The sequence below is a fragment of the Bubalus kerabau genome, chromosome 13 (genome assembly GCF_029407905.1).
Source record: "Bubalus kerabau isolate K-KA32 ecotype Philippines breed swamp buffalo chromosome 13, PCC_UOA_SB_1v2, whole genome shotgun sequence".
NCBI lineage: Eukaryota > Metazoa > Chordata > Mammalia > Artiodactyla > Bovidae > Bubalus > Bubalus kerabau.
The window spans coordinates 20,616,472-20,644,168 of NC_073636.1; the positions used below are offsets into that span (position 1 = coordinate 20,616,472).

Here is a 27,697-nt window from a genome sequence, read left to right on the forward strand (position 1 = left end):
AGAGGAGTCTGGCGGGGTTCTGTGCGGTAGCAAAGACTCGAATAGGACTGAGACCACACAGAGCACAAATCGATCACACAGCCGAACTCTGCGGCTACAGGCATTCCATGCATCCTTTCGTAATCAATTCTATTCAGAATTAAGAATCACTGCAGAAGCGAAGCTTGCCCACCAGCCTGAACTTGACAGTTGAAACACTCCTCCCTTTTGTGCAACAAAAGGCAGCTGCTCAGAATAACTGTAGTCTGTACCCAGGTTTAAGGACCAGGAAGGCTCCTGCTAGTCAACAGAAACTCAAGAAAGGTAACTCAGCAACAGCTTCTAAACAGGAAGACACCAGAAGAAGCGTTCTTCCCGGGAAACTCCGGGACTTGCACCCACACCCCCACTTTCCACCCCTCCAGTAGCTCGGAGTCCGCCCACCGGAAGTGAAACTGAGGAAACGCCACATCGAAGGCGTGGGCTGACGTAAGCGCGCAGACGTCCGGCGCCGTGCTTCCGGCGATGGGTGGTTCACAGATCGGGAGGGGAGGCGGAGCGGAGGCGGGGCTTGGGGCTGGTTGAGGCTCTGGTGGGTAGGTGGGTTCAGACCGAGGGGACTACGGGTCGGCGTTGGGTTCAGTGGGCTCGAACAAAGGACTCTCGACCAGGGACTCGGCGCAGTGCCTTCTGACGGGTAGCTGAGCGGCAGATCGCTGCTTCTCCGCCAACCAGTGCCCTTGCCGCGAGGTCCCAGTCGGCTTTACCTCGGTGCCCCACGGCCAGTCCCGCGGTGGGGGGCCCGGCGCAGCGGCACCTGCTGCTGAGGGACCCCGCGGCCCGCCAAGGTGCTCATGATGGGGCTGATCTTCGCGAAACTATGGAGCCTCTTCTGTAACCAAGGTGAGAAGGATGGAGCTGCGCAACGGCTCGAATCCGAGGCAGAGGGTCTAACCGCTGGAGGGGACAGCTGTCTGGGGGTTAGGACAAGGTAAGGCAGGGCCCTCGGTGGACACAAACGTTCTGAGACGCAGAGAAGTGACTTAGTCAAGGAGGTTGGGTAGAAACTCACTGTTAATGCTTGGAAGAAGGTGCAAGTGATGGTTGCGAGAAACGGAATGATAGTTGTGAGAAATGGAAAGTCAGAACAGGGGGCATTTGGTGTCCTGGGATCCAAACCAAGAATTTGGAAATTTTACCGAAGGAAAGCGGAAAGCAACCTAATGATACCGGGAGACATTTGGAGGGCCTTTTCCTTTTCTAATTAAGTATCCTAGGTCTTGCCCCAGGATGTGTTCGCCCAGAAACCTATCAACTTAAAAAAACGTTACTAGTGCTGCTTTGTTTTCCGCCCTGTTCTTTTATCCAATTCGCCGTCACGTTCTCTGTGATTTCGCCTGCTTTCCCGGACTTGGGAATGAATTGAGATACACGGGTTTCTGGAAATCTTCGTACTAAACCCTTTATTCCTTTCTTCGATATTGAAAAACTCAGTGCTTTTGGTTCTGTGGAGGATGTTGCGTGTCCGTAATTAGTTTAGAAACTGGTTCTGAGATGTCTAAAAATTGCAAATCCAAACGGCCAAGAAGTTGTAAAACCTGTTCTCAGAGTGACTAAGACGTGATGGCTTCTGAAGAGAATATACCCAGACAAAAGGGCCGGCTATAGGTAAAGTTTTAGGCATTCTTTTAACTGTTATCTCAGTAATTAAAACCATTCTAAAACATATGGGGTTTTTTTTTTTTTTTTTTGCATTTAGCATCCGAACATAATAAAAGCCAGTGTTTTATGATAGTACCAGTCAGTTATTGCTAATGTGATTTATTTTTTCTGTATTTAAGAAGTTAGGAGAATGAAATGACTTTATAGTCACTTGTTCTGTAGATCGATAAGAATACTAAAATATTCTTTTTCAAGGTTACAAGTTAATAAAGATGGATATATGCATACACATATACGTGTGCGTATAAACACAATTACCGCAGGTTTCAAAGTGGCCAGAGTTTTAATTCCATATGGATATTATCCATAACTTTAATACATTATTTTTTCAGCAGTGTATGTTTTCTAATCCTCATTACATGAATTTACTATGTAAAGCAACATTTTAAGACATGTTTGAAAGTATAGAGATTAATAATCACTTGCATATCTTTTCTCATAGTTAAAGAGTTCTCTTTGTGTAATTTGTCCCATCCCCTTTTCTCTCCTTTCTGTTTTATTACTGTGTTTATAATATTTTTTCTAGATGTTTTTTGATGTGGACTATTTTTAAAGTCTTTATTGACGTTTTTACAGTATTGCTTCCCTTTTATGTTTGGTCCTGGGGCGTGTGGGACCTTAGCTCCCTGACGAGGGCTTGAACCCGCAGCCTCTGCGTTGGAAGGTGAAGTCTTAACCACTGAACCACCAGCAAAGTCCCCGTTTATCATTTTTTTGAGGCTTCTTAATCAGACTAGGCTTCCCTGGTGGCTCAGAGGTTAAAGCGTCTGCCCTCAATGCCGTGGATCTGGGTTCTATCCCTGGGTTGGGAAGATCCCCTGGAGAAGGAAATGGCAACCCACTCCAGTATTCTTGCCTGGAGAATCCCATGGACGGAGTAGACTACACAGTCCACGGGGTCGCAAAGAGTCGGACACGACTGAGCCACTTAACTAACTAACTAACTAATCAGACTAGAAGGGAATGAAGTATGAAGAGGGAAAATTCAGGAGATGATGAAAAATATTCAATAGGCTATTTCTAAAGTCATAATTGTTTCATCCTTTTAAATCCCCATTATTATTTAGGAATTTTTATTTTCCTTTAACTTCCTTGTTTAGAAAATTTAGAACTATGTAATGGTTATTCTGTCATTGTATTCATTCATACAACTAACATTTACTCATAGGCCATAAAGCCAGACATGAGATTTAGGCATAGGAGAGACAAAGGTTAAAAATAAACAGAAAAGTTAAAGTTAAGGTAGTTACTTGCTCTCAAAGTACTCAAAAAAGATGCAGCATGGTTAATTATTTCACAGATAATGTAATAAAAGTGTGGTGATGGTCACCGAGAAGGAAGCAATAAATTTTTTCTCAGGTCGTTCCTAGAAGACATTACAGGAAAAGATATACTTGGACTTTAGTGATAAATAGGTGTTTACGAGGCATGCTAAGCAGTCTGAGTGGAAGGACTGATATGCAAATAGGAGAGGAATGAAATAGTTGGGTAAGTAGTTTTGTTTGGCTGTATCTTAGTTTGCCTGTGGGGGGAGTTAGAGGAGATGAAGTTGGAGAGGTAACCGGGAGAACCAGATCATAGAAGGCCTTGTGTGTAGACCTGCTAGCCATAGAGCCCTTCCAGAGTTTGGTCCTTGTATGTTATTTTTAGAGCAGGGGAATAATATGATCAGATTAGTACTTTAGTTCTGTATTTTTACTTTCTATTTGTATCATCTGACAGTCTCAGCATTTTCCATTTTCACCACTATGACACATCAAGTGATACTCAAATCACACAGTCTTGGTTGCATATTAGAATAATATGCCCAAGGCCCCACCTCAGACCAGTTGAATCAGAAAGGGGAGGAGTGGCCCTGGGCCTCAGTGCCAAGATGACTGGAATATAAAGAGGGAATTGAGGACTGTTTATCTTGCCTTAAATAGTCCTTTCCCTTATCTTTCTTCCAACGTTTGTTTCCTATAGTATTTTAGAGCACCAGGCATCTTCTCATAAATGTGATACCTTTCTGGGAATAAGTATACTAACAGCACGTTTGACTAAATAAAGCTATGACAAAGTGCATGCTTAATCTCTGTGATTTTTGTGTTTCCTTATTTTAAGCTAGGAGACTGATTACTTCAATGCACTTATCAATGAAGGGAGTAATTTTAAATCTGATTATCTTTGCAAACTATTGTATATATCTTTGTGGTGGTTTATGTGTTTTGTACAAGCATACCTCAGAGATAGTCTGAGTTCGGTTCCAGACTACCAGAATAAGGCAAATATTGCAAAAAAGCCAGTTACACAGTTTTTTTGCTTTACCAATGCACATAAAAGTTATGTTTAGGCCATACTGTAGTCTATTAAATGTGCAATAGTATTATGTCTAAAAAACAGTGTACAGATCCTAGTTTAATTATTGCTGAAAATTGCTAGCCATCATCTGATAGTGCAGGATTGCCACAAACCTTCAATTTGTAAAAAATGAAATACCTGTGAAGGGCAATAAAATGAGGTTATGCCTGTAGAAAATACATATGTTGATATCTGTCTTTAGATTCACCTCAGAAATTGAGCACTCCTTTTTTTTTTATTAAACTTTCTTACCTCTCTTAGACCTTGGTCTTTTTTTCTATGTGTTGTCACCACTATACAGTTGGTCATGTTATTTCTTATTTTACTCAGAGTTAGGAATGAGTGGAATATGGTTTTAATTGTAGTTCATTTTCAGAGCCAAAGAGCAGTGACATTTTAATTTCATTAATTCATCATTTCCTTCTCATTGGTTAATTTCCTGCTATCATTTTGAGCAATGATAGCCAATTTGTATGCATTGTTACTGTTCACTTCTGATGGCTTACGTCTGATGTCTCCTATTAGTGTTTTGCTCTTAATTCTGGATTTTTTGCTAGTTTGAAACACACCAGACTTAAATTTATCACTATCTGCCCCATTTTCTAAAACCTGCTTTATCAATACCTTCAAATGGTTCAGATTTCTGATCAAATGTCATTCCTCAGAGAGCCCTTTCCTTCCCTGACCACTTTTACCCCAACATTCACTGTCTTTACCCTCCTTGTTTTTCTGAGTAACACTTATCACTCCCTGTAATCATATAAATTTAGTTGTTTGCAGTACTTATCTGTTTCAGTAGAAATGAATTCCTTGAGGCATGAACTTTGTCTTGTTATTGTATCCCCAATACAAAAGAACTTTTGTTCAATTTTTTTTGTTTTGTTTTTCAAACAAAAATTTTATATCAAAGTAACACACTTTTTAAAAAGTTATATAGTTCTGAAGTCTGTAAATGATGTATTAGTCAAATCACACGTTTCTGAATAATATGCATATTCTGGATAACATGGAAATTTTAAACATAGTTTGGGGTTTTTAAAGAATTGAGGTATAATCAACACATAACATTATATTTGTTACAGGTGTACTAATTATTTGTCTTATTGTGGTAGGAGACAAATTAGTATTTTTATACCTTTTTCCCTCATTATCCTAGGATAGTATTTTGGGTTAATTTTTGTGACTGTAAAGTTTTGTTACTACTGAGCTGCAATATGCTATAATTATGTTTCCCTTTTTTCTGCAGCTTTCCCCCCCTTGAATAATCACATCTCATTGCCTTAGTTTTTTGTGTGTGTGCTGTGTGCTAAGTCGCTTCAGTTGTGTCTAACTCTTTGTGACCCCATGGACTGTAGCCCCCCAGGCTCCTTTGTCCATGAAATTTTCCAGGCAAAAACAGTAGAGTTTCTACATCACACCTATCATGATCTACTCTTCCTACTCGCCCCCTCAGTATTCCATCCTGCTCTTAGTTGGGCCTGTTTCTCATCTTTGACTGCTTGCTATACTACTATTCTGGACTTGTCTTTGCTACCATTCTAGGAATTTCATTTGCTTTTCCATTTTATTAGAAATTTCTTTTTTTTTCTTATTTCCTGGCTGTACTCCTTGATGAAGTTCATCCTTCAGAAATTTCCTGCAAAGGTGTCCAAAGTGATAATTTTTTGTGTGTGATTCCAAATACCTGAAAATATCTTGGCCTGTCCTCATTTTTGATTTATACTTGGGCTGGATATAGAATTCCAAGTTGGAAAGCATTTCTTTCAGAATTTTGAAGGTATTACTGTCTTCCAGCTCCCAGTATTTTTCATTCTAGGAAATCTGTTTTCTTTCTTCTTAAATTTAGGATTTCTTCCTCTACTAATCTGTAAATCTTATTGGTCATATGGTACTAAATGTCCTTTCCATTTTTCTGTCTTTTGAGTGTGTATGTGTGAGTGCTGGGATATTTCTTTGTCTTCCAATCCTATTGTCTATTTTTAGCTGTTATATTTCTAATTTATAAAAACTTATTATTTTCTAAATGTTACTTTGTTGTTGTTCTTATGTCATTGCTTCACAATGCTATGTCTTGCAAGTGTCTTAGGTTTGTTTCTGTTTCTATTTATTTTCTGTTTCTGTGTATTTACCTTGGAAGCTTTCCCTATAGAGCTGTTATAAGTAATTCCATTGCATGAATATACCACAGTCTGTTTATTCATTTGCATCATGATGGGCTGTTAGATTGTTCTAAGGTGGTTTTACTTTTTTTTTTTTTTTTTTTTACTTTTACCAGCAACATTTGAGGCTTCTACTTGTTCCATATCTTTACCAACATTTGGTGTTGTCAGTATTTTAATTTTAGCTATTTTGTTGGGTGTGTAATGGTGTTTCATTTTAGTTTTAATTTGCATTTCTCTGATGACTTTAGATGGGGAAACAATGGAAACAGTGGCTGACTTTATTTTTCTGGGCTCCAAAATCACTGCAGATAGTGATTGCAGCCATGAAATTAAAAGATGCTTACTCCTTGGAAGGAAAGTTATGACCAACCTAGACAGCATATTAAAAAGCAGAGACATTACTTTGTCAACAAAGGTCTGTCTAGTCAAGGCTATGGTTTTTCCAGTAGTCATTGTATGGATGTGAGAGTTGGACTATAAAGAAAGCTGAGCACCGAAGAATTGGTGCTTTTGAATTGTGGTGTTGGAGAAGACTCTTGAGAGTCCCTTGGACTGCAAGGAAATCCAACCAGTCCATCCTAAAGGAGATCAGTCTTGGGTATTCATTGGAAGGTCTGATGTTGAAGCTGAAACTCCAATACTTTGGCCACCTGATACAAAGAGCTGACTCACTGGAAAAGACCCTGATGCTGGGAAACATTGAGGGCAGGAGGAGAAGGGGACGACAGAGGATGAAATGGTTGGATGGCATCACCGACTCAATGGACATGGGTTTGGGTGGACTGCAGGAGTTGGTGATGGACAGGGAGGCCTGGGGTGCTGTGATTCATGGGGTCGCAAAGAGTCAGACACGACTGAGCGACTGAACTGAATTGATGACTTTTGGGTATGAACACTTCTTTATGTGCTAACTCGGCGAAGGCAATGGCACCCCACTCCAGTACTCTTGCCTGGAAAATCCCATGGATGGAGGAGTCTGGTGGGCTGCCATCTATGGGGTCGCACAGAGTCGGACACGACTGAAGCGACTTAGCAGCAGCAGCAGCAGCATGTGCTAAGTGGCCGTTTGTGTACTTTCTTTGCTAAATGTTTGAATCCTCTGCCCTGCCCCTTTTTTGGGGGTCATAAAACTTTTTATTTATCCTGGAATTGTACTTCCCAGGTGGTGCTTGTGGTAAAGAACCCTCCTGCCAATGCAGGAAAGGTAAGAAACATGGGTTCTATCCCTGGGTTGGGAAGATCCCCTGGAGGAGGGCATGGCAACCCACTCTAGTATTCTTACCTGGAGAATCTCATGGACAGAGGAGCCTGGTGGGCTACAGGTGGACACAACAGAAACGACTTAGCACGCATCCTGGAATTAAGTCTTCTGTCAGATGTGTTTTGTGAATATATCCACCCCTAACCCCCCAGCCTATGACTTCTCTCTTCATTTTTTAACGGAGATTTTTGCTGAGTGGAAGTTTTGGTTTTGGTGAAGTCTCATTTCTCTATATATTATTATTTAAGTGATTGTTACTTTCTATGTCCTGCTCCTTTCATCTAGAAGCTTTAAATTTGATGCTTTGGTCTGTAGCCATCTCAGATTGTTTTGGGGTTGGGATTCATTATTTTATTTTATTTTTTTTAGTTACTCAGTGTCTTGACTCTTCCTGACCCAGGAATCCCGCATTGCAGGCAGATTCCTTACCCTCTGAGCCATCTGTTACCTTTAGACTTTCTCTTCTCTTGCAGTGACTTCACAATAAATTTTAAAGCTGGTATTACTCCCACCTTTGTTTTGTTAGATCTTTTCAAAGAAAAGGTTTTCATTTTCTCTTTTGTTTCTTTGTTTCTGTTTCACTAATTCTTGTTTTTCATTTCCTCCCATCTACTTTGAGTTTCCTATCCTCCCCTTCCCCCACCTTCTTAAGGGTTGGGTGGGTGCCACTCCAGTATTCTTGCCTAGAGAACCCTGTGGACAGAGGAGCCTGGTGGGCTGCTGTCCATAGGGTCACATCGAGTTGGACACGACTGAAGCAGCTTAGCATGCATGCATGCATTGGAGAAGGAAATGGCAACCCATTCCAGTATCCTTGCCTGGAGAATCCCAGGGACAGAGGAGCCTGGTGGGCTGCTGTCCATGGGGTCGCACAGAGTCGGACACAACTGAAGCAACTTAGCAGCAGCAGCAGGGTGTCATTGTTTTTATCTCTTTCTCCTTTCATATATAAACATCTTAAAGCTATAAATGTTCCTCTTATGTACTGCCTGGCTTTATTCCACAGATTTTAATATATTATATTGCATTCAGTTTTAAGAGAGGGTAAAATGTTCTCTTATATTTACCCACATTCCTGTTTTTCATGTTTTGAATTTCTATCTTGTATAATTTCCTTTCAGGCTAAAGGAACTACACTACCATTTTTGTAGTGTGGTTTTACTGGTGAATCAGTTCTCTTAGTTTTCTTTCATCTGCAAATGCCTGTTTTACCTTCATTCCTAAAGTGTATTTTTGCTGAAAATAGCATCTTGAGTGTTTTTTTTTTTTTAACTTCATAGGCCTGTAATTTCTTAATCTATAAAATATGTAAGGTGGCCCAGGTCAGTATTTTTGTGCATTTTTGGAGACCTGGCTTCCTCAGATTTGCTGTGTAGGTAACACATTTGTTGATGAAGAGGTGGGAGAGAAGGAGCAGATAAAGCTATGGCGTTTTATGATTCTGTAATAGTATACTTTGCCAACAAAGGTCCATCTAGTCAAGGCTATGGTTTTTCCAGTGGTCATGTATGGATGTGAGAGTTGGACTGTGAAGAAAGCTGAATGCTGAAGAATTGATGCTTTTGAACTGTGGTGTTGGAGAAGACTCTTGAGAGTCCCTTGGACTGCAAGGAGATCCAGCCAGTCCATCCTGAAGGAGATCAGCCCTCGGATTTCTTTGGAGGGAATGATGCTGAAGCTGAATCTCCAGTACTTTGGCCACCTCATGCGAAGAGTTGACTCATTGGAAAAGACTCTGATGCTGGGAGGGATTGGGAGCAGGAAGAGAAGGGGACGACAGAGGATGAGATGGCTGGATGGCATCACCGACTCGATGGACATGAGTTTGAGTGAATTCCGGGAGTTGGTGATGGACAGGGAGGCCTGGCGTGCTGTGATTCATGGGGTCGCAAAGAGTCAGACACGACTGAGCGACTGAACTGAACTGAACTGAATAGTATAATATAGGACAGGGTTTTTAATGGCTCTCCCTTTTGCCCTCTCCAGGAGGCAGGCTATGCCTCATTGTTCTCCAGGCCTTCAGGTCTCAGGTTGTGACCCCATATCCACTGACATTTTACTCCCTACCTATTGCAGTAATGCAAACTTATTTTCTATACATGCAGTATTTTAAATTTCCAAGTCACTAAATTTTGGCGTGCTGCTGCTGCTGTGTCACTTCAGTCGTGTCTGACTCTGTGCAACCCCATAGACGGCAGCATAGGGCATCTTTATTTGTGTACTTACATAGTTGTTCACATTCTCTGTGTTCATAGAGGGCTTGTTCTCCTTATATGACAATTTTAGTGCAGATATTATGTATCTAGAAGATAGCAATCCCTATTTCATGATATTTAGGTGGCTATCTTTTGTCTTAAGATTAAAAATTGGTCATTTTATATATATTTTTTGGCGTTAGTCCATTTTCATTGTTTAATAGTCTATGCTAAAACTATAAATTCTATTTGATATCCTTACTAAACTACAAATTGAGTATGTAAAAATTTTTTTAGTTGGATAAAAGGAGAAATTTTTTTGTTGTTTCTTTTTCCTACTGTTTTTTAAAGTTCCTTTTTCATCATATTTTTCCTGTTAGCCATTTTACCTATATTTGTCTACAAGCCAGTGAGTGTACTAATTTTCTTTGAAGCCTCATCCTGTATAGTCTTTATGTCTTCCTTGCTGGGGGTTGGGGGGAGCCAGCTTTTAAGGAAATCCAAGAGAATAAACACCAAAGCCAAGCCCTGTTGAAAAACTTTTGTGCAAACACTTGGTCAAAATTAAACAAAAGCTCTATGATTGAGTATTTTCCTTCATTTAATACAAATAAACCTTCTTTGTGCTGGGCTCACACACCATGAGATGGTCTCTGTGGGCACCGTCCTTCATTAGAGATCTCTTCCAGAAGACCAAGCTGCACCTCTGCCCTCAACAAAGGTCTGAGAATAATGTTTCCAATGCTACTCGTTGATGCATCTCCAGAACCCACATGAGCTGGAAGAGATTTCTAGTGAAGTAGGATGCCCACAGAGACCATCTCATGGTGTGTGACACAGTTCTAACATGTTTGGATTCCTTGTCATTCTGATTGTTAATGGCTTAACCCCAGAATTACTTGGTTTTCCACACACAACCATGCCTTTAAAACACACATTCCTTTCCCTAAGCATGGGCAGCCTATTACTCTATGACAACATGTTTTTTAAATAAATAATGCTATCCGGAAACATTGGCGAAAAGACAGTAAATCTTAATTTAATTACATTTGTAAAGTCCATTTGAAATAAAGAATTTAGTGTTGTCCATGTTATGGTTTGCCCTCTTTAAGCTTAACTAAAAATTAACTTTTTTGGTATTCATGGAGAGTAGTTTGAAGAACTGGAAGATAAGAATATATGGCTTAAATATACATGTTGAGGAGAAGTTGCAGCTATAAAAATATACATTTGTATAATTTTCTCCTCATAACTTTAGAAATTTCAGTTTTAGTGAAATGGAAATCTCTACTCCCTGCTCTGTAAATAAAAATGACATTAAAATATTTCAAGTTCATCTCAGAGGCAGCAGGTCGCAGTTCAACCTTTGGCATAAATCCTTTCTCACCTTAATTTGAGACTCACTTGAACCATAACTGATATATTTTGAAATTTATTTTTTTAGTATACTAGGTAAATAAATAATAAAAGCACATCTGTTTTAGTTAATTATGAAAGGCAAAGGAAATTGTTTTTAATCGAAGCTACTCTACAGGAAATCACTGACAGTTATATAGCTTAGTCTCTTAGTTGATCTTTTGGGTTTCAGTACATAAAATAAGAACTGTCTATGGCTTGTTGATTATGCCTAACCAAAAAGACAGCAGTACAGAACAAACTCCCTGTGGCATACTTTGTGAGCATGAGGGCCCCTTTTTAACATCAGGTAGCACCATACACTATGATAGTTATGATGGTAGTTATGCTTTTGATATGTATGGATGTGAAAATTTGATAGAGCGCTGTGATTCAGTAGGTCCAAGAAACTAACACTTGATTAGTCTAGACACCCACTGGTGGACGTTTAAAGCAGTGTGTTAAATTTTTCTGCTATGCTAGGGAGAATATGTGTCACTTTCCATATTTTTCTCAGTATTCCTTTGAGAACTGAATTAAGTCTTTGGTCATTGATATGCTCAAGTAGCAGCTAAACACAGCAGAGGCATTTGAAAGGAGGAGGACGAATTATGGTTGTGCATAGAATACAAACAGCTTTTATTTTATACTTGTTTTTAGTAAATGCTCTTTGAATTTGAGTTTACTCTTATTATATAGATATTTATAGAGATTTTTAAAAGAAAAGATTTAAAATAAACTTTTGGTTATTTCATGCTTTCAAAAAGCACTTAGCTGTTCTTTTACTAATGGTGCTTTATTATATAGACTCAATTTTCACTTCAGAGGATATGTCTCAGTTTACCTGAAGGATAGATACACATCCCTTCATCATAAGACAGAGTTGAAATTTTATGTTTTGTCTTAATTGCTAGAATTCCATATCGTTGAGGGGGAAAGGAGTCTGAAAAGGTTAATCTTGATTAACCTTAAGTTAATTAAGCATTTGAAACTTTAATGAAGTTCATACTCCATCTACCTTCAGTGTTTTCTTTCCTAACAGTTTAAACTCAGGGCCAGTCTTTCAAAATGATGGGTTATTTATGAATTTACCATTACAAGTCTTCAGTACCATAATAGTGATTATAATACAACCGTAAAGCCAAGAGCAGGCATGTTTGCAAATGGCCTTGTGTGTTCTCTTGAATTGCTCAGTAATGATGGTATTATCGTTCCATACGCTTCTCCTGGCAGGAGTACTCAGGTTGAGTGCACCTTTATATTAGTGGCTTCTTCTCCTGTCCGCTAGGGCCACGTGGTCTCCAGATCCTGGGCAGGTGGACTTTCCAGCTGTCACCAAAGTTTAGGATATCTGTTCCTCCACTAACAAGAGTGCTGTCACTCGTGTACTGTTCTCAGGGACAGAAACAGGGCAACACTTCAAGATCGACTCCATTAGAAATTACGGGATACAAATCAAAAGCCAGAAAAAGAAAAAGAATGACAGTGAGTTAAGATAAGCAAACAAGTTGTGTTTCTTTTTTTAAAGAGTAACTCCTGCCATAGTGAAAATAGCCTTTCCAGAGGACCATGTCGTTTGTCTTGCAGTGCTATAGACAGCGCCCGTGTAGCATGCGGGTCATGAGAAGACAGAGACGTTTTGTGAATTATGGCTCCTCTTTTTGATGGGTGCAGTGTTGATACTATTTGAGTAGATGTATAATCAGAATTTTGACATTCATCAGAGGTTACCAAGAGCATCAGGGATCTGATATGAAATGTAGCAGATTCACTACACATAAGTTGATTATGTGGCTGTTCTTATGGCAACTTCCTTATATACCTTGTTGAATTCACTGGTAACTTTTTAAACGTTCTGCCCTGGAAAAGAGGAATCGTACATTCTGTATACGTTAAAAGTCTAGCAAAGATGATATGTAAAGTATTTTCTGAATACTAAGGCAGTTCCCAAATATCTACTACTTTACAGAATAATTAGCTGGGCCTTAAAAATGTGTTATGAAAGAAATGGCACTTCTAACGCATGGCACCAGAAGGAGGGAACTGAAGAGTTGTTTTTGTATGAAGAGTGGAAACAGTTGAAAAAGCATGAAAAACTCAGTAATTGCTTATTTGTCTGGAAATTAATGGGAGTAAAAAAGTCTGGTTGAAATTATATGTCTTAAAAAAAAGAAATTATACATCTTACTATTGACAGGCAATACTGTTCAGTTTTTTTGGATTTTTAAGTGGAAAGAAAAAAATATCTTGGTATGTGTAGGTGGGAAAACATCCGACTGTAAAAACAACTTGATAAAAAACTAATTTGATTGGTAGAGAGGCCAAGCAGGTGTGTACAGTGCTTTTTTTAAAACTTATATTCTAAGTCATACTATCTTGTCAAGATTACTATTTGGGTTTTCCCCCCAAACTAAGTGACAAAGTTCTCTTGTGCCTGCATCTTACCCATCTCCCAGATTCTTTTATAAGAGAGAGAGAATGTCATAACAGATTGCCTCACTTAAGGCGAGTAGTCTTGACATCATAAAGTTTTCTTTCTGTCTGTATCTTAATCTAGGAATAAATATCCAGTGAATGATTCTCATTAGAGAGCTAACTAATAATCATTGTTGAAAGCGTGTAATTGAAGTGCACAGCAGTGTTAAATGTTTCTGGTTTGCTTTCTTTTTGTAGAACACAAAGTAATTATAGTGGGACTGGATAACGCAGGGAAAACCACCATTCTTTATCAATTGTAAGTATGGGTGTTTAATTAAACAGTTTTTATTTTCAATATTGGAGCTAATTTTGTATATTTAATGAGATGCCATTATAAGGGGAAAACTTAAACATACAGTTTTGTATTTAGCCAAACACAAAATTTATTAAGCAGTTTTTAAGGTAAATTTGCTGTATGTTTGCTACAACCTTCAAAAACACTCATTTTTTTTCCAGCCTTGAAAGAAAGAATTAATATTAAACTAAAAATAACTGAAGCACACATTCCTGTGAGGGAAGGATGGGATAAAGTACATTTTGCTGAGCTCTTCCCTCTCTGAAGTCCATGTGAATAGAATGATATATTGAAGCTATTATTGCTCTCCTGACTAAATAGCTCAGGAATTGTTTAACATACCCAGACTTGTCAAATCAAAAGAAATGAAGATCGCACCTGAAAATACTGCTTTAGCGGCTTGCAACAAGAGGCTTGAGACTTCAGAGAAATACATTACTACTTTCAGGATATTTTAACAGCCCATCAATCCACTTGTCAGACTGCCTCCCATTATCCTCTCAGTGCCAATGCAGTGATCCTTGTTAAACAGTGGAAATGGATCTGTGTCCCAGGCATTTTAACAAATAATTATAAAATACAGTGCTCCATTGTGTGCTTCTTGTCTCTTCCCGCCTCATCTTAAGTACATCAGCTGACAGCTCTCCAGAAATACTTCACTTAAGCAATGCTTAATGTTTTTTTTCAGCTGCTTTGCTGAAAAGCTACCAACTTATGGCTTGTTGTTTCAGAGTTGAATAACTACTTGTTTTTCTTTAAAACATTCATCCATTGGTTGTTATGTAATTTACTATGCCTTAGCCTTTGGACATTAGAAATAAACATTTCAGAAACCCGTCATCATTGTTGAAGTAATTTTGTATATAGCTTCAAAAATACATACATTAAACCCAAGGGAGAATTACAAGCTTCTTCTAACATAGTACTGACATATTATAGGCAGATAAATTTTGTTGAATTAATTGATTAATATAGCTTAACTGATGATTATGATAATACACGTGATATAATCGAGCATCATTGTATTTTCATTTGCCCATCGACTATAGTTTTGGTTAATAGACATTTAGTAATCTTTATGGCTAAGCCAAGTGTTAGCTTTCTCACGTAGACAGTCTTTAAAATGATCTCAAGCCCTTGTAGCTCAGTTGGTAAAGAATCTGTCCACAATGCAGGAGACCCGGGTTTGATCCCTGGGTGGGGAAGATCCCCTGGAGAAGGAAATGGCAACCCACTCCAGTATTCTTGCCTGGAGAATCCCATGGACAGAGGAGCCTGCCAGACTACAGTCTGTGGGGTCGCAAGAGTCAGACAAGACTTAGTGACTAAACAACCGCCATACTCGAGCCCAGAACAGGATGGCATAGCGACTGTAGTTTTAGTTAACAGACATCCAGTAATCTTTATGGCTGAACCAAGTGTCAGTTTTCTCACGTAGATAGTCTTTAAAAAATGATAGCCTACTTACTATTTGTTGGTTACTACTTTACAAGTATAGATGACACAGTCACCTAGAAATTTGCTCTTTCAGCGTAGGGGATTGGTTCTGCTCTAACTGATAAGAGGACATGGGACTATTGGAATTCTGGCCACAAAAATGCACTCTCACTCCACGCAGTTCTGTCCAGATCAAGCCTGTAGTTTATTCTATTAAAAGAACCAAAAAGCATTCCTTCAGTTGTTGTTTGTCTAGGTATTTGTTTGCACAAATGTTCTGCAAGGTTGAGCAGTGATTTTGTTGCTAGTGATTACCAACCATCATTGGTGCAAGTAAAAAAGGTTGATTCATATGAAAATACAGAGATAACGGTTGCTTTGGGTTCTCAAGATTTACAAGAGTTTTTATGGTGTCTGTCTTTTAACAGCTTAATGAATGAAGTGGTTCATACATCTCCAACCATAGGAAGCAATGTTGAAGAAATAGTTGTGAAGAACACTCATTTTCTTATGTGGGATATTGGTGGTCAAGAGTCACTTCGATCATCCTGGAACACGTATTACTCAAATACAGAGGTATACTGAGGTTACTTCTGAATTTGAATAAGAAGAACCAAAGAGTAAACCCAGAAAACAGATAGGCTATACAGAAGGCATAGTGACAGTTCCCTTTTAATAAGATTCTTTTTCTGTAAGGAATTGGAGGTTTTCAAATCAAAGAGGAAAGGCAAGTGGGAGAATAGTGGGAGCTATTACTAGTGGAGTGCTTACTGTTGTCTGGCTCTCTAAATTCATCCGTAGGCTAATCTTTTAGTACCTCCATTGCTGGAGGAAGTGGACACCAGGATAAACTATATAACCTTTCCCAGCCTTACAAGAGGCTGTGGATAGTGGGGAATACCATATTTTAAGCATAATTTAATACAGGATTTTTAAATCACATGAATTGAACATTCACATTTTTGGTGAGATTATATTTTAAATAAAAAGCAGATGATTTGCAAGCCATCCTCCCAGCATTCACTATCACTTATTTCATTATGTGAGTCAACCCAAGAAGCAAATCTGGAATATCTTTTATATTTGTGTTTATTTAATCTTTTTTGAGGCAAATTCTTTAAAAAAATAAAAAGTGCAGTGCTATTGAGAGAGGTTTATCTTCAGGAATACTAATGCACAATTGCATCTATAGTTTTTCTTTACAAAGAGGTACACCAAACCAGTTACTTTTTCTATAATGAAACCTTAAAAATTGACTGTTTTTTTGAGAAGGAGTTGCAGAGGAGGTGGGAGTATTGATGCAAAGAATTTTTGGTGAATAACTTCTCTTTTAAAATTAAAAAAAAATAGTAGCCTATGTGTATGTGTGTATATATTCTAGTGCAGTGTGTGACTGGTCAAACCATGATGGCATATCATAGATACTTAGCAGTTGTAGTAATGCTTAATTATTTTTATTTGCAAGGGGAGGATAGGTTGATAAGCTAGCATTTATGGTTATAGGTTAGTTTAGTATATATTTCTACATAACATAGCAAAATAACATTCTGAAACTAAAATGTGTTAGAATAAGGGAAGAACATTTTAACATAGCTGTAATTTGTTCACAGCTCGCAGTTAACTCCAAGTCTGAAAGGAGCAGTTACCTTTGGTGAATAAATCAAAGTTGGTTCCAGCTGATATATATGTATTGATAACATTCCTAAATGGTAGTTTTTCAATTTGTTGACACAAAAAGACTTCACATTGGTCCAGAAAGACATACATTATTAGTGACTCCACTTACATGAATTGTCCTTAGAAACTATTTCTACAAGAATATCAGAATTACTACAGAGAACTTTTTGACCTTGCATGTAGCACAGTAGCATAGCACATAGCATTTGCAGCCTTAGATTCTTAGGTAGAGATTTTATCTACATAGTGATTTTTGTTCACTTTGTTCACCCTTCTTATCTTGCTGCTTAAATTCTTTATATGGAGGCATCATTTAAAAGCTGAAATGTCTTCATACAGTAAGTTACACAGTCATTGACTAATTTTTGACACTTTCCGTCTTTAACTTAGGAGAAGGCAATGGCACCCCACTCCAGTACTCTTGCCTGGAAAATCCCATGGACGGAGGAGCCTGGTAGGCTGCAGTCCATGGGGTCGCTAAGAGTTGGACACAACTGAGCGACTTCACTTTCACTTTTCACTTTCATGCACTGGAGAAGGAAATGGCAACCCACTCCAGTGTTCTTGCCTGGAGAATCCCAGCGACGGCGGAGCCTGGTGGGCTGCCGTCTGTGGGGTCGCACAGAGTCGGACATGACTGAAGCAACTTAGCAGCAGCAGCAGCAGCAGCAGCAGTCCATCTTTAACTTACAGAGTTACTTCCCTGTCTGTCTATTCTGACTTGGCTGTATTTCTTACATTTATCCCCTGTTTTTAGATTTCCTTTTATCTCTTTATAAGCTCTTGTTAGTTTGTGCTCGGATTGCTCTATTTGTTTCTTTCCCCTAATTGTAGAGTCATTTGGACAATATGACTCTACCCTTCCTGTGTATTTGACTCCTCTTCTATATTCCTCAAAATGTTTAGTCTCATTTCTTTTTCTTCTGTATAAGATGTTCAATTTAGGGGCCGTTTCTCATTGTATCTTATTTTTCTTATCAAAGATGCTTTATTTTGAAAATGTAACATACCTTTCTTTATTTACACCATTATCAATAGCTTTCTCCTGTTCTCTTAGAGTATTAGTAACATCCAAGTGTGTATATATATTTCCATTTAACACATTTTTCTTGCCCTTCTATTGTTGATATTTTACATAAAAATTTTTTTTTTAAGTTTTAGTGTGAGTTATTTAAATTACTGAAACTTTTTTTTTAAGACTGTGGCTTTCTTTTTTAAAAATACCTTTTACTACTTGAATTTTAAAATAAATCTTAGTATATATATTAAGGGCATATTATATATTCAAATATCACTTTTAAAAAATAAACTCCAGCATGGTTTTTATTTGTTGAAGTTGTGAGTTATTGTTCTTATTGACATTTGGATTTTACTGCTTGATGTGATTCAGTATAATACAAATTCTTTATGATGAAAAAGACCAGTTTTATAGTGATGATGTTGCCATAGTAGAAAGTACTTCTAGCACTTAGAGTAGTTTTGTAGAAAACATGAACATCCCATTCAGTTTGCTTTCTTTTTACTTGTCTTCTAGTTCATCATTCTTGTGGTTGATAGCATTGACAGGGAACGACTAGCTATTACGAAAGAAGAATTATACAGAATGTTGGCTCACGAGGTAAATTTTGAAAACAAACATAAATGGAGTAAGGTATCCAATACTGCTTTTGTGTTTTCACAAAGATTGATGTGCTCTGCTGTTGGTTATTTCTTCGTTAACAAAGTTTTATATATCAAACTGATGAAAGTCGTGAAGTCAAAAAATTTTAATACTTTATCAAACTTAAGAAAACCTTACACATTAATCTGGAGACTGATGCTGTTAATTGAAAATAGTTTTCACGGTTAAAACTACTTGTTCATACCTTAAAAAGTCTGATAAATTGTGGCAAGAGAATGGAAAATTTAAGATCTTTTCATCCCTGCAGTGTATAATGGGTTACCCTGGTGGCTTGGTGGTAAAGAACCCTTCTGCCAATGCAGGAGGTGAAGGTTAATCTCTGGGTCAGGAAGATCCCCTGGCAGAGGAAATGGCAGCCCAATCCAGTATTCTTGGCTGGAAAATCCCATGGACAAAGGAACCTGGCAGGCTACAGTCCATGGGGTCACTAATTCTAAATAGTTCATATATACAAAAGACTTAGAAAGTAAAACATTTATGTAGCTACCACTCAATATAAGATGTTAAATACCTTATGAGATCTCTCCAATCTGATTTTCTTCCCTTCTCTCTGAGAGGATCCTGAAAGATTACACCATCCTAAAAGTAGTGAATATTATGCATTATTATTACTGTGCACATTATTACTACAATTTTATGTACCCATCAACAACTATATAGTGTTTTACTCTAAGTATATATACCACACTTGATCTGTTCTTGTGTTAATGAATATTAAAGTTACTTCCAGTGTTCCCAGTTCTGCAGTGAACATTAATCAATGAGCTTCGGTTGGACAGATTAATTAGTAGTATTGCCCAACCCTCACCTTCAGTATGCTCCTTTAAATTCTGGAGAGATTCTATAGTATACTGTATTGACCTACTAGAATATTGCTCAGATAATTTTAAGTCATTATTTCAGATTCAGGTTTATTTTACTTTTAGCTTGACCCATTTGGCCCAACAACAGAAAAATAACTTTTAATATCTAGCTTATATTAATGTGTTTTTTAGAGTGAATCATTAAGTCATGGTTCTTTGAGGTCATTTTTTATTTCAACAAAACTTTTAAATGATTAGTGCCTGATTATTTTAAAGTACAGAGATTTCATTAGAATTGTTCTGTAGGGCCTATTCAACCCTCCTGCTTCATTAGTTTTATTTTGAATTGTGATATTTGATGTATTATAAATATTTCATTGGGGGAGAATAGATACATGTGTATATATAGCTGAGTTCCTTTGCTGTCCACCTGAAACTATCACAGCATTATTAATTGCCTATACTCCAATATAGAACCCGGGAGACCCGGGTTCAACCCCTGAGTCGGGAAGAAGGAAATGGCAACCCATTCCAGTATTCTTGCCTGGAAAATCCCATGGATGGAAGAGCCTGGTAGACTACAGTCCATGGGGTCGCTAAGTGTCGGACACAACTGAGCGACTTTCTTTTCTTTCTTTCTTATACTCCAATATAAAATTAAAACGTTAATAAAAGATTTCATGTTGATTGCAGGATTTACGGAAGGCCGCAGTCCTTATCTTTGCCAATAAACAGGATATGAAAGGGTGTATGACAGCAGCTGAAATCTCTAAATACCTCACCCTCAGCTCAATTAAGGATCATCCATGGCACATTCAGTCCTGCTGTGCTTTAACAGGAGAAGGGTGAGTGTGTGACTTCTTTCAGATTTCTCGCAAGTGTTTTCCACCAACTTGCTTTCTTATTTGAATCCTTTTCCATTTTTGTTCTTACGGTGTCTCAGGTTGAAATAATTTTACTCAATTGCTACTGTTAAATTACAGTTTAACTAAGTTACCAACAATTTTTTTTATAACTTTTAGTATAAATGGAATGTTTTACCAAAAAAGGGCAAGAACAAACTTTTGAAGAAAGTTTTTACAATCTGGATTTTCATTTGTTGTTCATTTCTTGTGTCATTAACTGGGAGAAAACTAATGTAACTGGAATAAAAGAGGAGACATCAAAGAAATTAAGTCTAAACCCCCAGCTTTCCACAAGAGTGCATCTCTTTCTTATCAGGAGTCATTTTGGGAGGCACACTTGTAAACAATGAACAATTAAGAAAAATGCCATTCTAATGTATTTCTCCTTTTCTAAGAACTTACATTTGGACATAGTAGACTGAGGAGAACCCATTGTATTATATATGGCCTACCCAGTTTATTTCTAGGAACTTATTTATCCTCAAATCAAACTGACCTTCTCATTATTTCTCATACTAGAAATAACTTGTAATATAGTAGCTATATGTTGATGTTTGGACCTATACTTGTTAAAGTATACTTATGCTATGCTATGCTAAGTCGCTTCAGTTGTGTCCGACTCTGTGCGACCCCATAGACGGCAGCCCACCAGGCTCCATCGTCCCTGGGATTCTCCAGGCGAGAATACTGGAGTGGGTTGCCATTTCCTTCTCCAATGCATGAAAAGAGAAAAGTGAAACTGAAGTCGCTCAGTCATATCCGAGTCTTAGCAACCCCATGGAATGCAGCCTACCAGGCTCCTCCGTCCATGGGATTTTCCAGGCAAGAGTACTGGAGTGGGATGCCCTTGCCTTCTCCGAAAGTATACTTACAGTAGACTTAAAGGATGCTTTCAGTTTTTAATATATAGTTTTTTTATTTTGAAAAGACTTTTGCTTTCTGTTTCAGGTTATGCCAAGGTCTAGAGTGGATGACCTCCCGGATTGGTGTGAGATAACTTTTTTGCTCGAAAGAGACTCTATTTATTCTGTGACATGAACCTAGTACATTTGGCTGCTAAAGCAGCAGCATGTTTAATTAATTTATAACAACACAAACCTCTGTGAGCAACACTTGAATCAAGTGCAGCTGAACTGGAACATAAAAGATTTTTTCTTAACTTTTTTTTAATGCACTAATCTTCAGTTGGATAAACATAATGTATAACTGTTTTCAGCAACAGAATTCTTCAGACTGCTTATTCTAATTATTCAACGACTGCCTTTTAAGAAATATTTGTCATATGTTTAATGTTTTCTGAAGTATTGTAATGACTTTAATGACCAGTTTCTTTTCATTTCTTGACTGCTCCCTCCCCCTACCAGATAATTACCAGTTGTGGAACTTGTCAGGTACTGTTTGCAAACTTACCTAGCACTAAATATTTGCTCCCTCTGTAAACCACTTACTTTTGGACAGAACTTTATTATAGAGAAAGAAATATGCCTAAAAGATATATATTTAAGGAGTGGATGAACATCATGAGACCTGCCTTTTAAATGAGTTGCTTTACCCCACATTATTGCAAGTCATGGAATAATTTTAAGTTTCTATTAGCATCTCAATTAAGAAGGCTGTTTATCTTAGAAGAATTAAGTTCAGTTTTCAGCCTACAAGATGGGATTGGTTTTGGTTAAAAACTAATAATAGTAAAATATTTATTTCAAAGCCCAACTTCAATAGTAAATACTTTGATTAAATATGGTATTTTTAAGAATGTCACATTATTCAATGCATATATAACTATCAGAAATTACTAAAGTATACCAGCACTGAAAATATAACAAGGCACTTGAAATATATTTTTACTATCAATTACAAACAACTTTATTATCAGAAAAAAGTTAACTGTTTCATTTGCAAGGGTACCACATCTGCTTTGGGCAATAGCTAAAAAGCAGAATAATAAACAGTTCATTTTATTTCTTAGGATTTCAAATTGTGTGATAGCATCTCTACCACCAGCAGTATATTACTTAAAAAATCCATATGTCTTTGCTTAAATCTGTTGTAGTGTAATAGGCTTGAAATGATTAACATTTGTGTAATTATGCCTCGTGTTCTAAAATCTTTTACTGGATTATAGGAAACTGCTGACCTTAAGTGTGGCTTTTAGAATATTGCTATGAAACTCAAGTTTAATACACTAACAACTTAAACAAATTTTTGCTAGTTAAAAACTCATAATCTAGCAAAAGTTTATTTTATTGAATAACATTAAAACATTTTTAAGGCAGTGTCTAATATGAACAGTAATCTAAATAGTACATACCTTAAGGAGGGGGAAAGTATGTAGTTTTGATTCTCTTTATTTCTAATGTGTGCTTTTGCTATAGTGAAAGGGATAAAACACATACATAGAGAATAATACTTTATTTTTGCAGTATTCTTTCATTTGGGTCAAAAATAGGATTCAGTGTTCATAAAAATATCAATACCTATTCAAAAGCGATATTTTAATATTTTTACTGTAGGTTGTTTAAATTTTGCTGTTTTCAGGTATACTGGATTTATTATACTTAGTCTAAATAATTTAGTTGAATGTGGTGACATTTTTCTGATTCCTATTTAGTGGTAGTACTCCCTGGAACTGGAAATCACCAGAGGAAAACTCTCTGGGCTTTGGGACCTAGTTGTTCATTAACCTTGTTTTCAACCTTTTTCTTAAGTGATACTGTACCAGGTAGAGGGAAATTTTGTTTTTAATATAATGTATAGTCAGGAACAGGAGAGAAAAGTAGACAAGAATCAACACGGTATGTATGTGGGGTAGAGTAGGGGCAGGGGAAATTATGAAAATCTGTTTACCTAAAGCACACTTGGCCAGAATTTCTATCATGGGTTGTATAGTTTAGCCATGAATACTGGGGATAATTCTCTGAATTCTTTCCTGAGAAAAATCATATTTAATACTCCTGTTTTTGTTCTTATTGTGATATCTTTCTTCTTGTATCTAATAAGATTGGCTGGCTCCATTTTCTTCTATCAAATTATATGGTTATTTTTTTATATTACCACATCAGCATTATACTGAAAGTGTTAATAGTCGATTGTATTTTGTCAGACTACTAGTGTAGACTCAAGTTTTCTATTTGATCTTTAAAATACAATTTGTTTTATTTTCTAAATGCTTTTAAAAAAATATTTGTTGGTTCCGGATTAGAAATTGTTAGCTGTGTGTTGAAGATGAAATAGATGTCCAGCTAGGTTTTGTGCCAACGATTGGGAAAAGTTCAATTAGAAAATTCATGTAAGACTTTTTAAGTTTTTTTTATGGGTTCTCATTAGATATTTCCTCTTACAGTAATATGAAAACTGATTATCCTTTACTCCAAGAGAATGTTTTGACCCAAGCATGTATTTAACATTGAAACATTGATTCTGAAATTTATTGAAAATCAGTCAACTATAAGATACTGTCTGATGAAAAAATGTAAATTGTGATTAGTGCCTTTATCTGAATTTTGAGATAAGTTCTCAATTTTGTATTATACCTGTTCTTTAGAAGTCATAATTGCAGCTCATTATTAATTTAACAATAGTTCAGGTTTCACCCTCCCCGTCAATCCCTTAGTTGCCTAGCAAAATTTCTAATAAGTGGTAGAAGGCAGGGGGACCCACCCATGTTACTTCTGGGAGATTATTCTACATATTGGTTTTAATTTGAGATAAAGAAACTAAATTTAAACAAATCTTTGGTATAACTAAAATGTAACTGTTACCCTTGTAAGTTCAAGGCATTTTTCTTAATTTTGAACATGTTGCATTCTTCCTGTTTAAACCCATCTTTCTTATCAAAGTCCATTTGAGAACTTTTAGAATTAATAAGCCTTTTTATATGGGAACATAGCTGTGTATTTTGTTAATGTAATTTAATTCCTTAAAATTTGAAATAGTATATCTATAATCTATTGAATAGCATGATTAAGTACAAATTTTTGCTTTTAGGTTCTTTGTTAGTATACTTAAAGGTATAATTTTATTCTGGCTTCACTAGAGGAATGATGATAAATTGAAATTTCATTGTTAAAAATTATTTTTTAAATGGATGCTACTCTTGTAACCATAGTCATTTTGATTAAGCATAAATAACTTTCATTATCTTTAGCATAAAGAGAAAACAATTATTTTCCTATGGAAACCATGAGTGATAAAGGCAGTGCTGTAAACATTATTCTCTGAAGAGTGATGGGGAGCCACAAAGCAAAGAAAATTTTAAAACAATAAAAGCTTTATTTTTAAAAAAGTATTTTTGATGTAGTATCTTAGGATGAATTATAAATGGATTTGTCTCTGCCTAGAGCTCATTGAATTCTTAACTATATAAAAGAATACCAGTTGAAAAAACATACTGGTATTATACCTAGAATAGATTAATTCCCTTGATATTTATCTTTGAAGACCAACTTTCTGAGCCTAACTATGGCTTTGAATCCAAAACATATTTCATACCTAGTTCAGTTCTAAAGGATCTTTTTTATCTTGTCAGGGTATGGTCACTTCACGATATAGCATGAGGGCTTGTAGCCAGTAGAATGTAGGGCTGGCTATCTAAAGAAGTGGATTTGAATCTCAGTTTGGCTGTGACCTGTGTGACCTTGGACAATTACTGTTGTTCCTGGCCTTCTTACTATTTTTCCCATACTGAAGAAAACTAGAGCAGCAGTGCAACTTTTGGTTTTAAAATTCTGCAAGTTTATATACTACTATTAAAAACTGAAGGAAGAAAAACGCACCCAAAACCCAGAAACAAAAAAGAAGCAAACCAGATGGAGGAAGGACATGTAACATGAAATTGCGTTTATTTTAATCTATTATTTGATTCCCACCTTATTATCATTTCGTTTAGTTTATCGATACAATCAAATAAGAAAGCAAAGAATCAACTAGTAACTGCCACTCCACTTAAACTGAGCTTATAGTTAATGAAAATGCAAAAGAGAAAATAAGCCACATATTGCTAAGAAGATATTTAAGCTATTTACAAAACACTATACTGGGAAGTGCTCTCTTCTAGAAACTATCTTGCTTATTTTCCTGGCTTTTACTAATTGGATGGAAGTGGTTAGTTTGTTCAGAGCTTATTGGCTTTAGAGGATTACCCCAAACTCCAGTTCTATGTTGATTTTCCAGTACTGAAAGGATAGTGCAGCCAGGATTGTCAATATTTTACAAATATCATAAATCTGTAAGTAGTTTAGATTCAAAGTCAGTTTCTTCAGTAATGTCTCATCCTTATTCATTTAGCATTACTGTGAAGACTGGCATCTAAAAGCCAGGTCCCCAAAAAGTACTTTTTACGAGTTTCAGTTCACCAGAGTTATACAGGGAAGGCCAATTAAAAAAAAATTTTTTTTAAGCTGCTTTGTATTAAATTCAAGATAGAAAAAATATTGTGTTTCACAGACCTAAAATCAGCTTTAACTATATGAAGTCTTGTGAGATGTTTGAGAAATGTTAATTTAGAGGTTTAGAAGCATATGTAGAAACAAAAGTCAAAAAACTTGATAATGTGAGGTTAAAATCTTCAATAGAAAATTTGAATGAAAACAGTGAATTGCCCCCATTCAAAGCACTTAAAACTACTAGAAAATTCAGTCTTACTGTAGAACCGGATAGCCTATATTATTATTTATGTGACCAAAGGATTGAAGACTGATCGGGTTTCTAGAATTTGAGACTATAGTCACAAAAAGCCCCTTTTGCATTTTTATAAACCAGTAGTCTGCACCCCCCCCCCCCCCGGCCCCACCTAGAAATGGAAAAATAATGTGCTATGCATGTCTTCTGGAATTGAAAACAAAATTCTAGAGGAATAGAAATGTTCTCTTACACAAACTTGTAAAATTTTAATTTAAAAATTACCTCAGTTTTCAGTCCATATGGTGGTGTCCTCCAGTTTGTGCGATGTGGCGCCATCCTATTAAAGTCCCCTTCCCCCGAACTGTACTGAAATAGGCAGATTTCACAGCTAAGGGAGAACATTCCTCAAAGACTGTGTTCTTTTAGTCTAGTTTACCAGCAGCAGGACTAATGTGGAGCAGATCCATATACTGTTCATCAAAGCACATGGACAAGTGCTTAGTCAATATTTAATCTGTTTAATTAAAACCAAGGAAGGGAAAGGAAAAACCTTAAAATTTAATTGATTTTTATTATACTGTGAATATATTTCCATCAGTGTTGGTAAGATATCAAATGACTATCAGTTGATGTTGGTTATATATCATTTATTCGTTATCTTTTGGCCATATTCATAAGAGAATATAATCGTTTTAATCTTACGTTTTCCTTTAGGAAATTCAGGGACTCTACAGCCCCTATTTTGTTCTCTTGGAGTAAACTATTCAGTGTAGTTATGAAAACTTTTCATTTTGATTTTTCTTAAAAGTTGAGCTGCTATTTCATTAAAAGTGTGAAATAAAATAATGGTTATGATTTTTTCCATTATGTAATTATTATAAATTTTACCTTATTGATCACTGTACAGAGGATGGTTAAAAAAAAACAAAAAATAAAGCTGAGAATCATTGCAGCCTTGCTTTTTGTTAGTTCTGATCAGAATATCATGATTATAATTGCACATTGCCATCTTAACATAAATTGGTGCTTTAGAGCATGAAAGAGGAAACAGCAGGCCCTATATAATATACTTCTTGCCTCAGAATGTAAAACTACATCAAAGTGTCTGTATTTTTATGTTCATTTCTTAAGATTTAAATACAATTGTTACCCATGAAGCTTCAGGCTTTCTGCAAACACTGTAACAGTATATTAGCTAATCATCTTGCTAAAATGAAATGGTGTTAATAAGGCCAGAATTATGAATTGGATCTCTCTGGGGGTCCACTGGTATTGTACAGAGGAAAAAAATGTCTTTCATGCCACAAACTGTGCTTCTTAATCCCAACCAAACAACTGAGATGTGTGCTATTGGTTCAGTATATAAGCATTCATAGACTTAAAACAGCAAATAAATTATTTAATGCACTCACATCATCACTTCTTGAAAGTGGTTCAAAACATGTTCTTCTAGTGGTGGGGTTGTTTTAAAGACATGTTTTAACTTTTTAATAGTTTTATTACTGTCGTAAAATGCTTCGATATGTTAAGTTTAGGTTACTGGTACTCATGACTTATTGCTTGCATGCCTACTTATCCAAGTGAAAGGATGCTGTTTGCTCTGGAATGTTCATCTTTTAGACAGGTTTTGGCTCATTTGCAATCATGGTGCAATACAGTGTAACATTGTTTTCAGTCAACAGTTTTATTTTTGTCATAATAAATAATTACTTTTCCAATATGACATGAACCCAGTGTTGTTGTTG

General features: G+C 36.6%; 1 protein-coding gene across 2 annotated transcripts; it reads left to right on the plus strand.

Annotated features, from left to right (window-relative positions):
- Window positions 1-581: 581 nt before the first annotated feature.
- On the plus strand, window positions 582-27,681 carry ARL5B (ADP ribosylation factor like GTPase 5B). Of its 2 annotated transcripts, none has more exons than XM_055543761.1 (6): window positions 582-882; window positions 13,728-13,788; window positions 15,693-15,840; window positions 18,476-18,559; window positions 20,119-20,270; window positions 21,279-27,681. In XM_055543761.1, exons 1-6 carry the CDS (start codon window positions 834-836, stop codon window positions 21,325-21,327), a joined length of 543 nt encoding a protein of 180 aa, XP_055399736.1. In that variant the 5' UTR covers window positions 582-833; the 3' UTR covers window positions 21,328-27,681. The 2 variants fall into 2 exon arrangements, with proteins under 2 accessions (XP_055399736.1, XP_055399737.1); XM_055543762.1 differs by lacking the exon at window positions 582-882 and adding an exon at window positions 11,961-12,539.
- Window positions 27,682-27,697: the final 16 nt, after the last annotated feature.

Coding starts and splice junctions, on each gene's coding strand:
- ARL5B (XM_055543761.1), top strand. CDS start 834: ATGATGGGGCTGATCTTCGCGAAACTATGGAGCCTCTTCTGTAACCAA. Junction 883..13,727: donor GAGCCTCTTCTGTAACCAAG/GTGAGAAGGATG, acceptor TTCTTTTTGTAG/AACACAAAGTAATTATAGTG. Junction 20,271..21,278: donor TGTGCTTTAACAGGAGAAGG/GTGAGTGTGTGA, acceptor TTTCTGTTTCAG/GTTATGCCAAGGTCTAGAGT.